Consider the following 13,602-nt stretch of genomic DNA (forward strand, 5'->3'; position numbering starts at 1 on the left):
GTGGACTGACACTGGGTGTGAGAGACGTGAGTGGCCTCCGGGTGTCCAGCATGAGATGTGTGTGTGTGTGTGTGTGTGTGTGTGTGTGGTGGGTGTGGGGGGGAGTTTGTGAGATGAGCACACGAGACATGCATGGGCACGTGCCCGTGTGGTGGTCGTGTGCCTGAATCCAGGGGCCACCCCTTGTCCAGCCAGGCCCCTCAGATGTGCCCCTACCTGGCAGGCACAGAAATGTTTGCATAAGGTCCAGCTCGGGCAGGAGCTCCGGGCGCCATGTCCCGAGCCCAGCGTGTGCGTGCATGCCCGTGTGCATGCGGCCTCCTGGCCAGGGTCAGGAGGAGAGGTAGCATCACACGCACATACACACACACAGATGGGCTGGGCCTGGCTTGGGCTCTAGGCACTGTCCACCCAGGGCCCCAGAGGCTGGGGCAGGGTCAGAGCAGGTGGCAGTGCCAGCCTGGCCAGGCAGGCCTCGGAGGGGCAGAAGTGTGGGCAGGGTCTGAAGGGCCAGTGTCAAGGGACAGTGTGTGCCAGGAGGGGGCCTGTCCACACAGCTCCCCCTGAGTGTGCGGGAAGGGCCCCATCTGGCTTCTGCCCGTCCCTGGCGGGTGCCAAAGCTGGTGAGAGTGTAGGCGTTGTAGGCCTAGCCGGCCTCAGCACTCTGCCTCTGACACCGTGAAGAGGCCAGCGTCTGGCTGGCCCAGTCCGGCTACTGCTGCAGCCAGCTGGCTGAGGTTGCCATTGGGGAAGTGCCGCGCCTCCCACAGGTTGAGGATCATGGCTGTGGGGCTGGGCTTGGAGGCAAAGAAGCTGAGATGGCTGTGGAAGGGAGGGGACAGGAGCCAGTCAGCAGCCCTGCCTCACCCCAGGCTGCACCCTTCTGCCTCTCAGCGCACCCAAGGGCAGGACCTCCCCTTGGCCAAGTGCACTGGACACCCTGGCTGCTGGTGGGTGGGGTGCAAGCCCCATCGAGCTTCCTATCCACCCCACCCATCCTCCCCCACTGGGACGGACTGCAGCAGGCCTTTGCAGCCCCTCCCTGCCCATCTCCCACCCACCTGTCCAGGTGGAGTTTCTGGGCCAGAGTCCGCCAGTCGGCACCCCGGCTACAGGGCGGGTCGAGGCTGGTAATGATCTTCTGCCGAATGAGGAAGGGGATCTTGAAGGCACTGGGGCCCACTAGGGCTGGGACCCCCCCTTCACTCTCCAGAGCTAGCAGCTCAGCAAATCTTGTGTCCTGGGGGGGGGGGAGAGGGGAAGTGCCTGTTAGTACTTTTATGGCCCAGGTCCACTGCCACCTCCTGCTGGAGGAGCACCCAAACCACCTCAGAGCATGGGGGCAGCATGGGCACTATTTCCTGGGTACCCCTGGTATGCCAGAGCCCTGTTCACTAGAGCTTAGAAGGTCTCAAGGCTCAGAGGTATGGTGACCTGCCCAAAGTCACACAGCCAGTGAGCAGAGGAGCAGGCTAGCCTCATTCTCCTCCTCTCTCGCCATCACCCCTCCCCAAGTCGCCCCTACTGACCACTCAGAACTCATTGTGCTCCTCTTTGTCCTCCCCACTCAGTTCCCACTGCCAGAAGCCCCCTTTCCCTCATTACTGTCTGTCTCTTACTCAGCCTTCGAGGCATTGTGCAAAGTTCCTCCTCCTAGAAACCCCAGGGCCCCCAGGCTCTGTCTCTCCCACCTGCTGCTCCCACATCCTCTTCAATCTCCACCCCAAGTCAGATTGCGATTGCATCTGTCTGCATCTGTTTGTTTGCATCTGCACCTCTTTCCCCGGAGACTTGGAGGAAGCTGCTAAGCAGTTTCTAGGAGGAGGTGGGCTTGGTGGCAGGATAGGCCCAGAGTGTGTTGGGTAGGGGGGAGGCACATTTCTGCAGTGCTGATGAGCCCTTCTGCCCACCTTGGTGATGTTGAAGTTGATACTGAAGCTCTGCCCATCGCCTTCCACCTGCCACACCCACACCTTGCAGGCCAGGTCACTGGTGCTGGGGCTGACGCGCTCCAAGGTGAAGGTGCAGTGCAGGTACTGCTGCGTGCCATTCCAGATATGATAAAAGGGGATCTCCTGAGGGGGGCGGCCAGAGAGGCTGCGTCAGGTGTGCCGGCCTTGGCTGTGCCCACTCCAGGCACCCTGAGCGCCCTCACCTGGTAACTGACGAGGAGCTTGCTCTTCCACAGGGAGCTGGGCACATCGTGGATGGACAAGCGCAGGTTGTGGTAACTGTCCTTGAAGTGCAGGACTCGAGGCTCCTGGATCAGCTGTCCCCCCAGCTGCTTCTCCAGCTGTACCACCTCCTGCAGCGCAGCCCAGGTGGGCAGCTGAGCCTGGGGCCTGCAGCACCCTTCCCCATGGCCGCCCCCTCCCAGAAGGAAAGGGGTGGTCAGCCCTCAGTGCCAGTGGTGGTGTGGCCTCCCTGTGGCGGGGGCGGGGGGGGGGCGCAGCGGTACCTTGAGTGCGTCGTGGGTGTCGTGTAGGCAGTAGACTCGGATGTTGTACTCGAGGGAGGTGCAGGCCATGGGGGCAAACAGAAGCAGCTTGAGGCGCTTGGTTGCGGTCACGCTGAGGGCTTCTCCCACCAGGGCAAAGCGGCCCAGCTGCTCGGTGAAGACATAGCAGGCGCCGGCCTCCAGCTGGCAGTAGTAGAGGTGGGACGGGGCCTCCTCGCCCAGGTGCAGCACATCCTGCGGGCAACGGCCTGATGGGTCAGCTCTGAGGAGCGGCCAGCCTGGGGACAGGGTGGCTCCGGGGCCAGGTGGGAAGCCCCGGCTCCACTCGGAAGCCCTCTGTGCTCAGGTGGGTGGGCTCAGGGCCGTTCCTGCTCACCTCCCAGCTGCCCTCACACGACTGCTTTTTGAGGCGCAGGCTCCAGCTCTCCGGGCAGGGCTCCCCACAGTGGTCCATGACGAGGATGACCGGCCGGGTGAGCAGGACTCCAGGGGGCCCGCAGCTAACGATGGGACTCAGCAGGGTCTGACAGCCGGCTAGGGGCAACCTCAAGTGGGGAAATATGGGTGGGGAGGGAAAGGCGTCAGTGGGCTGTCCTGGGAGTCGGCTGGGGCAGGGCAGTGGCACCCGAGGGTTGGGGCCTCAGGGCTGGGTGCAGCTTATGGACAGTTCTTCCCTGCCCTCCTTAGGGCTAGGCCAGACCAAGTCTGACAGTGGATGGGTAGGGGGTGTCATGGTGACTGAAGGCAGAGGGCAGGACCCGCCCAGCCCCAGCAACAGGGCCCGCGCCCACACCTCACGTCCTCTGGCTTGTGCAGCGTGAGGTAGATCTCGTAGATCTTTCCTCGGGGTATGGCATCTGGGGGGATGAGGAGGCTGATCCCTGTGACAAAGTGGGAGGAGGGCTGGGGTTTACCAGGGCTGCAAAGACACCAAACACCCAGGAGCCTCCCTCTGAGGACTGAGCAGTGCCAGCCTGGACTAGGGGACAGAGGTGCCATAGGGACTGCCAGGCTGTCCATCTACCCACATGAAATGGAGTACTAGTGACCCCAAGAGAGGCTAAGGGAACCCACGTGGGAGAAGCATGCCTAGTTAGCCTCGGCATAGAAAACTCTGGAACAAAAGGTGCCAGGTATGCTGTACCTACCTGACCTATCACCCAAAAGGCACTGGGTGGGGCCAGGGCACTCCCTGCTTCAAACCTTCCCTGCCTCCAGCATAAGGTCCAGCCCCCTGGCCTGGCATTTAAGGCCCTTCACCTCTGGCCCCAACTGCCTTTCCAGTAGCTTCCTCAGCCCCTCTCTTGAGCACACCTCTGCCGGGGTGCCCTGCCCTCCTGCTCTGCTCAAGCTTTCCTCCTCCCCATCGGCCCTGGCCATCTTTGGGGATAGCCATTCTCGGCCACCATGACTTTGCTCCTCGTTTGGTAGTGGCCCCTGCAAGTAGGGCTGGCCTTTAACAACCTTGCTGGCTTTGGTAGCCCTCTCTGGTTTGGGAGCCATTGCACACATGTCCTCTTGTCTGGCGGATTCGGCTCTGTCCCAGCGTCTTGCAGGGCAGCATCAGAAGTGACTGCTCAGTGAGGAGTGGTTCCAGGGAGAGGCAGTGCGACAGGGGCTGCAGAGCCCCTCTAGGGACGGCAAGGAGTGGTCCTGCTCCACCTTGCTGCTCTTTTAGGACAGGGGCGCCTACATCAGGAGGGACCTCAGAGGCACGTGACTGGGGAGGGGAAGGAATTCTATGACTTTATCCCACCAAGTCCAAAAGCTTACATTTATGCTCCAGAGTGAACTCTGAGGTGGGCTGGTGGGAATATCACCAGTGGCCCGAAACCGAAGCCCGCAGAGGGAAGCCACTGACGGCATACTGACGGAACCGTCAGCTCGGTGCTGCCTCCCGGGGCTGGCTGCAGAGACCCGTGTGTGAGCGCTCTCCGTGGCGGAGCTATACTTGCAGTGGATGCTCATGTCCAGCACTCAGGGCAGTGAGGAGAAACCAGGGGCCCTGCTCTCCTGAGGCACTCAGCCCGGTGGGCAGAAAGACAACTGGATGGTAGCAGAGGGTGCTGGGGGAGAGCGGCGGGGGGGGGGGGGGAGCGGGCGGCAGCCCTCCTGCCCCAGGGGGCCCGAAAGGCTGATGGTCTCTGAGTGCCCACTGTGCGCCTGCCCCTTTCTAAGAGCTTGACACGGACCATCTCACCTAATCATCCAAGCAGCCCCGTGAGGGGGACATGAGGCACAGAGAGGGAGAGCGGCCAGGCCAAGACCTGAATGAGAAGTAGCAGATGGGTCAGTGAATGGGGGCAGAGGGACCCGTGTGTGCAAAGGGCAGCATGGTGTGCTTGGAGCGCCGAGAGCCCACCGTGACGGCCATGGGCAGGAAAAGAGTGCATGGGGGGTAGAGGCCACGGCAGCTGGCCGGCAAGGGACAGACAGGTCATTGTGGTCTTGTCATGTGGGCTGTGTGGGGGGCATTGGGGAGCCCGGAAAAGGGCTCAAGAAGGGGAGGGACATGATTAAGTCTGGCTTCACTGGGAGTTGTGATGCCTTGAATCAGATGAGAGGTAGGAATGGTGGCCTGAGCCAGAAAAGGCAGTGGGGAAGAGAAGAACCAGGAGCATTTGCGGAGGAAGAATGACGGGGACTGGTGTGTGCCTGACTAAAGCTGTTGTGGAGGTGAGGGGGGCAACTGAAAAAGAGAAGGAGGCCAAGGTGACCTCCAGTTTCTGGCTTGAGTAACTTGACTCCGTTGTCCCTGAGGTGGGGAAAGCCAGGAAGCAGGAGGTTCTGGGGGAGGGTGGGAGACAGTGCTGTTTTAGGCACCAGGAATCTGAGGTGCTGTGAGACATCCAGATGGAGCTGCCCAGGAGGCAGCTGGGTGTATGATTCTGTCGCCGGGGAGAAATGTGGCTGGGGATGGAGGAGTGGGAGTGATCTGCACAGACATGGCGGTTAAAGCCACGGAGTGGGCGAGATTGCTCTGCGAGAGGGTGCCAGGAGGGAGCGCTGAGGAACACCTACAGTTCGGGCACAGGCACCAGGAGCAGCTGGAGAGGGGTAAGAAACTCAGGGGCATGAGGGTCATCTGAGCTGAGGGAATAGAGACTTTCAGGGTGGGAGCATCAGAGGCTGCCGTGCTTCCTCAAAAGTTGACTATGGAAAGGGTCTGTGGGTTCCCTATCACGGACCCTGTCAGAGGGTTTCCGTGAGGTGGTGGGTGGAGCAGCCCCCTGGCCAGGCATTTGTCCTCTGCCATCTCGCCACTAGTTTGCCGGCTCCTTGGGGCTGGCACCTGTCCTCCTCTGGGCCCAGGGCCCAACACAGAGTCCGGCACACACAGGCTGGCTGACCGTGTAAATGAATGGACCGTAGTCCTGTGTCCTTAGGTAACAGAAGGGAGACACTCTGGCCATGGCCTCAGGGCCGGCCCCACTGCCAGCCATGACTGGATTCTCTCCAAAACTCTCTCCCCTTTCCTTGCTGGTCTGGCTCAGCACTTGGGGTGAGGCTGAGCAGCCCGGGAAGAACATCAGAGCTGTCCCATCCTCCTCTAGGAGGGACACAAAGGCTAGTTCTGCCTCTTAGAGCTCCCCGGGGCACTCTGGGGTCCTTCCCACCTGTATTAGGGATCATCAGCCGGCCCCCGAGGAAGTTGAAGGTCCCATAGGTCATGTTGCTGGTGCCGCGGGGCAGGGAGCGGAAGTAGTTCTGGGTAGAGAGGCGGGAGACGAAGTCCTCGGCCTCAGAGGTGGGCGAGCTGTGGTGCAGCGTGTGGCGCCCACCACCCAGCGGGCTGAGCAGGTGCCCATTGGCGAGCTGGAACTTGGGGCTTGGCCCGTCCTGCCGGGGACACAGACTGCCCTGGCAGGTGGTGGTGGTGGTGCTGAGGTCTGGCTGGATGGTGAGCAGATGGGGATTGTCTGCAAGGGTAAAGAGAGACTCAGGGGGAGGCACTGAGGTGACCTGCTGGGCAGCTCTTGGGTGTGGGGGCCCGGCAGGAATGCTGGGAGCGACGGGGCACCCCACCTGCTTTGCTGGGTTTGATGCTGACGGGCTGGAAGCCTGAGGTGAGGATGGACGAGTCGGCCACGTCTGAGTCTAGCCCTTCCTTCTTGCGGCAGTAAACGAGGATGAGGACGGGCAGCAGCAGCAGGAGGCACACAGCCACAGCAATGAGGCCCACGTACAGGGCCACGTCCTCGGGCCCGGAAGCAGCTGCGGGAAAGAGTGCGGCCTTGGGAGGGGCAGGGTGCAGGAGGCCGGGAAGGAGAGGTCAGCGGTCTACACCCCAGGAGGAGGAGGCGCTCACTCCTTGGGCATCAGCACTAGCGGGGCTGCAGATGCTGGTTGCAGGGAGCCTGGAGTCAGCATGTGTGCATCTCCAACCTGCATCTGCCACCACCTTGCTGTGTCACTCTGGGCAAATCACATCTCTCACTGCTCATTCAGTCTGAGGTTGCTGCTACTGAAGGGTGGAGGAGGAGGGAGACAGACACTTCCCCAGACAGCCCTAGTGGGCTGATAGGCTGAACCTACTCTTCTGGGGCCCAGGGCAGCTAGGGCTGGCGGAAGCTCTTGGCATCCCCAAAGTAGGGGCTCTGCTTCCTGGGGGGAGGGTGTCTGCTAATTTGATTCCTAGCCACGTCCCTGGGCCAGAAGCAGGGGTGCCAGGGCTTTTCTCCTTGTCTGCCTCCCCAGGCCTGAGGCCGGGCTGGGGAGGGGGTGATTGACTGCCTGGAGGAAGCTATATTGATTTTAGAAGGGCTCTGCATAATGGAAGAAATGTCCATCAGAAAGGAATTGACACAGATAATTAGGTTTTTAATTGAAAGAATGGGGGAGGGTGTGTTCTAGAGAAAAAAAAATCCAACAGAGATCTTTAATTGTTAGTTATGGCCTTGTAATTAACAGGCCTCACAAGCCTGGTGTCCCCATAGGACTTGTGTGTGCACTTGGGGGACCGCGTGGAAGTGAAACTGCAGGCGAGGAGCGGGATCCAGGAGCCTGGGGTACATGGGAAAGGTTCACATGTATGCATGTTTCAGGAGAGGTGGGGGAGGTATTGGGGTACACACGGGCACATGTGTGGGTATGTTAGGGATGGGGAGTTCCCGAGGGTCCTAAACTTTGGAGAGGGGGTACAGCCTGTGGCAGGGGACTGATTCTCTTAGCCATCACCTCCCTGGGGCTGGTCAGGGCCAATCCTGGCAAAATCAAGAGGATTCCCGGGGCAGAGGGGACTCACTGTGCACACAGAGGTCGCTGGTACAGTTTCGGGTATCCAGGTCAGTGCCCCGGCACTCCTCGCCTCCATTGCGGGGTGCTGGGTCAGAACACTCACGACTCCGCCAGTGGGTGCAGTCGAGCCCACAGGCCGACCACTTGCTCCATGGGCTCCAGCTGCCATCCACTAGACGAGAGACAGACAGGAACAGAGAAGAGGTGGTGCGGTCAGCCCGGGCAGCAGCCTCGGCAGTTTGCCAGCGCGGCCCTGCTGGGCATCCAGACCTAGGTGCAGTGCTGTGGTAAGGAGCACACCCTCTGGTGTCCACTGGTCTGAATGACGCATGCTAATGACGGGAGGCACGATGATGCCGGGCCTGCTTTGCTCTATCCACACTATGGGGCCGTCCTGGCCCTGGGGCAGCAAGGGAACTTGGTCCCACGCTGACCCTGTGATTCCAGGTGTAGGTGGTTCTGTAGCCTCAGGCGGTGCCCTGCCCTTGCCCCACACTGTCTGTACCTGTCCTGATTGTACCTGAGACTCTGTGACTCAGCCCCTCTGCCAAGGCCTAGCCTGGACACAGACCAAGCCCTGTTTCCAATCACACTAAACCCCATCCCAGCCCTGGACTGAGCCTGGCCCTGCGTGGGGGCGGGTGGGATGGAGCCATGGGGGGCAGGCTGGTGGGCACAATGGAGCCAGGGCACGGAGATGGCGTGGTGAGGAGCGATGCGGGAGGCAGCGGCCGCTGGTACCTGGGCACAGGGTGGCGCAGGCTGTTTTCTGGACATTCTGCCCCTCACAGAAGGCACCCCCGTTGAGAGGCGCCGGGTTGGTGCAGCTCCGGCTCCGTTTCTGCCAGCCGCGCCCACAGCTTGCGCTGCAGACGGACCACTCGGTCCACGTCGACCACCCACCGTTCACTGGCCGGACAGAGAAGGACTGGGGTCAGGGAGCGGGGGCTTCCTCAGACACGCTGGCCCAGGGGCCAGGGCGGGAGGGCAGAGGGGCTGTGAGCTGGAAAGGGGCGGGCTGTGGCTGTGCTGGCAGAGAAGCCCTGGAGGGGAGCCCCCAGGGCCTAGCAGTACCCGCTCCACAGCCCCTTCTCCCAGCAGGCTCTGCACGCGCTCCGGGCAGCCAGCCCTAGCTGCAGCTCCCATGCTCCTCCGGCCCAGACCCCAGGCTTTCATGAGGGCAACTGCTGCACCCACCCCCTCTGCCTGCCCCTGGGGTGCCTGGAACACTCAACTTCCCACACCTGGGACACAGGAGCATGGGCTGTGAGCTGCCACCTTTCCTAGACTCCCGTCCTGTGCCCTCATCTCCATCTGGACTATGTCCCTGGCCCAAGGGCTGGTCCAGCCACAGAGGACCGCCACCCTGTCCCACACCCCTGCCCAGGCACGCCCCTCAAGCCCTCTCCCTGGCCTTCCCAGCCAGGCCACAGCCTGGTCCACCGGGCCCTGGCTCCATGGGGAGCCACCCACACATCGTCGCCCCATCTCCCTGTGCCCGGGAGCCCCTCTGCCCCACCAGCACTGGGGCCCACCGTAGACGATGACAGCAGCTGAGGCGCTGCGGCGACGCGCTACGATGTTCTTGGCCACGCAGGTGTAGTTGGCCGTGTCGGCCAGGCGGGCCTGCCGCACCACCAGGCTGTGCTCCCTTGTGATGTACACATTGGGGTCCAGGGACGGGTCCACCAGGTCCTCGTTCCGGAGCCACTCCACCTGGGGGAGGGAGCCATGGCACTGCACTGCCCGCCCGTGCTGGCCCTACCTGGAGCGAGAGTAGCCCCTGGGGGTGTCAGGGCAGGCAGGACCCGAGACCTGGGCACCCTACCCACCTGTGGAGCGGGCACCAGAGCCCCTCTCACCTCAGCCGGGGGGATGCCCTCTGGTGGGCGGCAGGGCAGCACGATGCCCTGCTCCAGGGACACCTCCTTGGCCAGCGGCTCCTGCTCGAAGTTCTTGCGCAAATCTGGGAGAAGAGCAAGAGTGTGCTCCAGCCTGAGTGCCTCATGCCGGCTCAGCCTGGCTGGCCCTGTCCCCTGGTCCCGCAGGGGCCGTGGCGCATGGCAGGAGAAAGTGCCAAGTGACTAGGGGCACATGGGGGTGGCTGGGCAGTGTGCAGAGGCACTTCCTCCACGCATCAAGGCAGGACCTGAGGTTTTTTGACCAGACCCTTACCCCTGGCGATACCCTCCGTCCACCCCTGACCAAGGGCCAAGCCCTGGACTCACAGGCAATGCGGATGTAGGCCTTCTGACTCTTGGTGGTGCCTGAGGAGCTCCACGCCACACATTGGCACCAGTACTCCTCCAGCCCGAACACCTTCTCCACCTGCTGCCTCGAGACGTTGATGCGGACCTCCATGGCGGGCAGCCCTGGGGGGCAGGAGAGGTGGGTAGCCAGGGTCCTGGTTGTGCCAAGTCTCACACGGTTCTTGCCGCTCAGATGTGTGGGGGTCCCTCCACCACCATGGCTACTCTCTGCTCAGAAGGAGAGTGGACCCCGAGGGCAACCCTCAGCCTGGAAGGAACTCTGGGGGAGCCCTGCTGCGGGGTGCTCCATTTAGATCTCCCAAAGGCCAGGAGCCAGCCCTTAGCACTTCCATTCATTATACTTTGTTACCCAAGGCCTGTCTCCCTGGAGCCAGAGAAATGGCTCCAAATGGGCTTCCTGTTGTTTCAGAGACTACAGCAGAGAGGAGTTCTGGGCTACAGGGGCTGGCCTTCAAGGACCCAAGGCAGAAGGGGTGGGGCAGCTAGGATAGCTCTGGGGCCTTTGTGGATAAAAAAAGGTGAGGAAGGATCTGGTTCGCCTCCCTGGGGGTTAGCAGGTAGATTCTGACATGTGATAATATAATAACAGCTATTAACAATATAATTACTGCGATTATGTAGTATGATAATAGACCCCTGGGGCTTAGCCAGGGTTTCCCACATGCTGGCTTATTTTCTTCAATCTACTCCCTTGAACGGTATTGTTCCCACTCTATGGATAAGGAAACAGAGGCTTAGAGAGACGGAGACTTCAGGGCTGTCTGAATCCAGAGTGTGTTCAGGGTTCACCCTGCCCGTTTCATGGGAGAAACGGTGGGAGGGAGTGAGGGGGGGCAGTCTGCAGAGGTGAAGCTGGCCGGTGACGGGTACCTGGGACCCTCTCTACCCTGACTGGGCTGGGCTGAAGGGACCCCTCTCAGGGACAGCCTGAGCCCCCCTACCCTCTGCCACACCTGGGCCCGGAAAATGGGGCACGGGGGGGCGCCCAGATCCTCTGAGGACCCAGAAGGGGAGATACCAGCCCTCTTCCGGTCCCCTGGCCCTTGGCCAAAACCAGTGTCCCCAGGAGTGAGAAAAGACTGTTTCCAATTTCTCCTTCTCCTGACCCCAATTTCCCTCGGGTCATTGGCTTATCAGAAAAAGGGAGAGAGGCCGGGCAACCAATGTGTTTCCATTGTTAACAGAGAAATTCAATTAGGGCTGCACTCTGCTGGAGGAACAGCCGCCCAGCTGAGCAGGCAGGCCAGGAGGCTGCTTTCCCTCTCAACTTCCTTAACGTGTCTTTCCCGGCCCCTGCCCGGACCCCTCCTCATGACTCTCTCCAGCTCCCACACTGGGTGCCCAGATTTTTCTCCCTGGCCCCTGCCCCTGGCGAGGTCTCACAGGAGACTTGGTGGTGGGGGGCGGCGTCCACCTCCGGCCGAGGTCCTCATGGCTGAGCTCCCTGTTCTGGGCACTGCCTGCCGCCCATTTTCACAAGAGTGAAGAATGTGTGCATTCTCTGGGGGTAGGGTGAGGGCTGAGAACCCAGGGTCCCTCACAGGGTCTGTACACAGGAGAAGGGCCCTGGGCTCCAGCTACCTGTCAAGCACATGGAGTCTCGGGGCAACTGAGAAGGAGCCTTGCATACACTTGGGGGTGGCGAAGGGCCCTCCTGCTCTAAGCTTCTGGGGTTAGTGGTGAGAGACTTTCAGAACATTCTGAACTCAGTACTTTTCCGGAGTGGACAGGTCTATGGATGGATGGACTGTTGCATCCCCCGTGGTGGTGGTGGGAGCTCAGGCAACTCAGTCTGGGGAGAACAGCACTAAATATAAGCACTCCTATTTCTTTCTCCCCATCTCCTCCCCTCTCTGTCCTGCCACTGCCACCCCCTCATCTCCTTCCGGCTGCCATGAATGAGGGCCAAGTTTGTCCACGATGTCCCAGATCCAGGCAGCGCCCTTGAGGCCCACATGCTCCAGGAGGGTGGTGGACCCAGGGGGAGACCCAGACCCTGTCCTGCTGGTCCTTGACGTGAAGACGGTGCCTTCCTCCCTGCAGGTCACTGAGCAGATGCCAGGGGAGGAAGGAGGCAGGGTCCCTGCTGGCCCCGGAGTGTGTGGGGTACAAGTGGGTGTGTAAATGCTGTGGGCACATGGGGAGGCACCAGTGTGGGTGGGCCGAGTATTCTGGGGAGGTGGAGGGTTAGTGGGGTGGAGGGTGGGTATCTGAGGTCAAGGTGGGGCTTAGGTTCTCACTTTCTCACCAATCTGCTTCTAATAACCAGTTTGTTTAACACACAATAAATTACAATCCCAGATGGGACTCCAAGGCTTGGTCTCACAAATTTTGGGGTTTTATAGCATCAGCAGGTTTGGGTGTGAGGGTTTTCAGGCTTTGGTCCCTCCTCCTGGCCTTCTGGATGGGGAATGGGGACAAGTGAGGGGAAGCCAGGGATGCTGTCTCCTGGGGTGTCCACCCACCTACCCACACAGGAACGGGTGGGGCTGCAGATCTGTGCTGACCTAGGACTTCCCATACCTGCCTGACAACAGAATGTTTCTGGGTCAGGGTCTTCGGTCTGAGTCTCCGCATGGCGCCATTGCCCACTGCAGTGCCATCTGTTCGTGAGCAAGGGAAGCCTATCTCTTCTCGAAGCACTCAAGAGCTTTGGGTTGAGAGATCAGCAAGATCAATACAAAGTCAGATGTGCTGGCCATGGGAGGCTTGAGTTTGTATGCTCGGGGCAGGAAAGGGCCGCAGTGATTACGGGAGGGATTTGTCCCCATGAGCTCTGCTCTCTGCCTGGTTTGAAGGGAGCAAGGCCAGAAGAGGCTGTTGGGGAGTGTGGGGTGGTGGCTCTTGTGTATGGCTCAGCCAAGCCTTGGATTCCAGACCTCCTGATGGCAGGAGACAAGGAGGCGTGTGTGTGGAAGCCTGGAAAGGGAGGCTGGGAGCAGCAGGAGACTGGCCTAGAGCCTTCTAAGAAGTTCCAGACAGGCCCTCAATGATGCGGGAAGGCAGGTGTCTGACTAGAGCTTCCCTCTCCTCACCTGTCCTCTCCCTGGGGGCTTTGTCACAGCAGTGGGAGGCCTCGTCACGCCCCAAAGTGGTGCTGGGCCCTGGGTGTGGGCTGGGAAGTGAGGAAAGGCCTGGAACCGGGCTCACACGGGGTGTGTAAGATCTCATGGCTTCCCCCACCAACCTGCAAGGGGACCCTCCTCACCCCCATTTTGCAGATGAGGAAACCGAGGCCGGGGGCAGGGGAGGCAGACACTCCCGCCAGGCCCTCAAGTAGCAGGGGCAGGGAGGCTTCTGGTACCTCTGCTGGGGTCTGAACGTGGGCTCCGAAGGTGGGGGATCATCTTGGGGGCTAACCTAGGCCTGGCACAGAGTGAACCTCTGAGCACTGCAAGAGAGAAGCTGCAGGGAGCAGCCGTGTGTAGGCCAGGGCACTGCAGGGCTCAGGCGCCTGGGCAGGGTCATGAACTGGGGAGCCAGCGCTTGGCAGGAACGAGCCCAGCCCGGGCTGACTCTGCTAGGGGAGAGTCAGGTGTGACTTCTAGGGACCTGAGTGTTTGGTTGGAACCCTTTTGGGGCCCTGGATGAGTCAGAGCCATCTGTAACACAACAGGCTGGTTCTGAGGACGAAGT

General features: G+C 61.0%; 1 protein-coding gene across 1 annotated transcript in view; it reads right to left on the bottom strand.

Annotated features, from left to right (window-relative positions):
* Positions 1 to 350: 350 nt before the first annotated feature.
* Positions 351 to 13,602, bottom strand: part of UNC5A (unc-5 netrin receptor A) — a 59,799-nt gene continuing 46,547 nt past the window's right edge. The window contains exons 3-15 of the mRNA XM_021698682.1: positions 9,925 to 10,068; positions 9,559 to 9,662; positions 9,232 to 9,412; positions 7,704 to 7,868; positions 6,485 to 6,673; positions 6,076 to 6,378; positions 3,252 to 3,339; positions 2,835 to 3,003; positions 2,459 to 2,692; positions 2,156 to 2,305; positions 1,911 to 2,075; positions 1,062 to 1,240; positions 351 to 822 (exon numbers count right to left, since the gene is read on the bottom strand). Of these exons, the coding sequence (XP_021554357.1) occupies positions 657 to 822; positions 1,062 to 1,240; positions 1,911 to 2,075; positions 2,156 to 2,305; positions 2,459 to 2,692; positions 2,835 to 3,003; positions 3,252 to 3,339; positions 6,076 to 6,378; positions 6,485 to 6,673; positions 7,704 to 7,868; positions 9,232 to 9,412; positions 9,559 to 9,662; positions 9,925 to 10,068 (2,237 nt within the window). The 3' untranslated portion in view covers positions 351 to 656. The remainder of the gene's footprint in view (positions 823 to 1,061; positions 1,241 to 1,910; positions 2,076 to 2,155; positions 2,306 to 2,458; positions 2,693 to 2,834; positions 3,004 to 3,251; positions 3,340 to 6,075; positions 6,379 to 6,484; positions 6,674 to 7,703; positions 7,869 to 9,231; positions 9,413 to 9,558; positions 9,663 to 9,924; positions 10,069 to 13,602) is intronic.

This window comes from Neomonachus schauinslandi, chromosome 7 (genome assembly GCF_002201575.2).
Source record: "Neomonachus schauinslandi chromosome 7, ASM220157v2, whole genome shotgun sequence".
Lineage (NCBI taxonomy): Eukaryota > Metazoa > Chordata > Mammalia > Carnivora > Phocidae > Neomonachus > Neomonachus schauinslandi.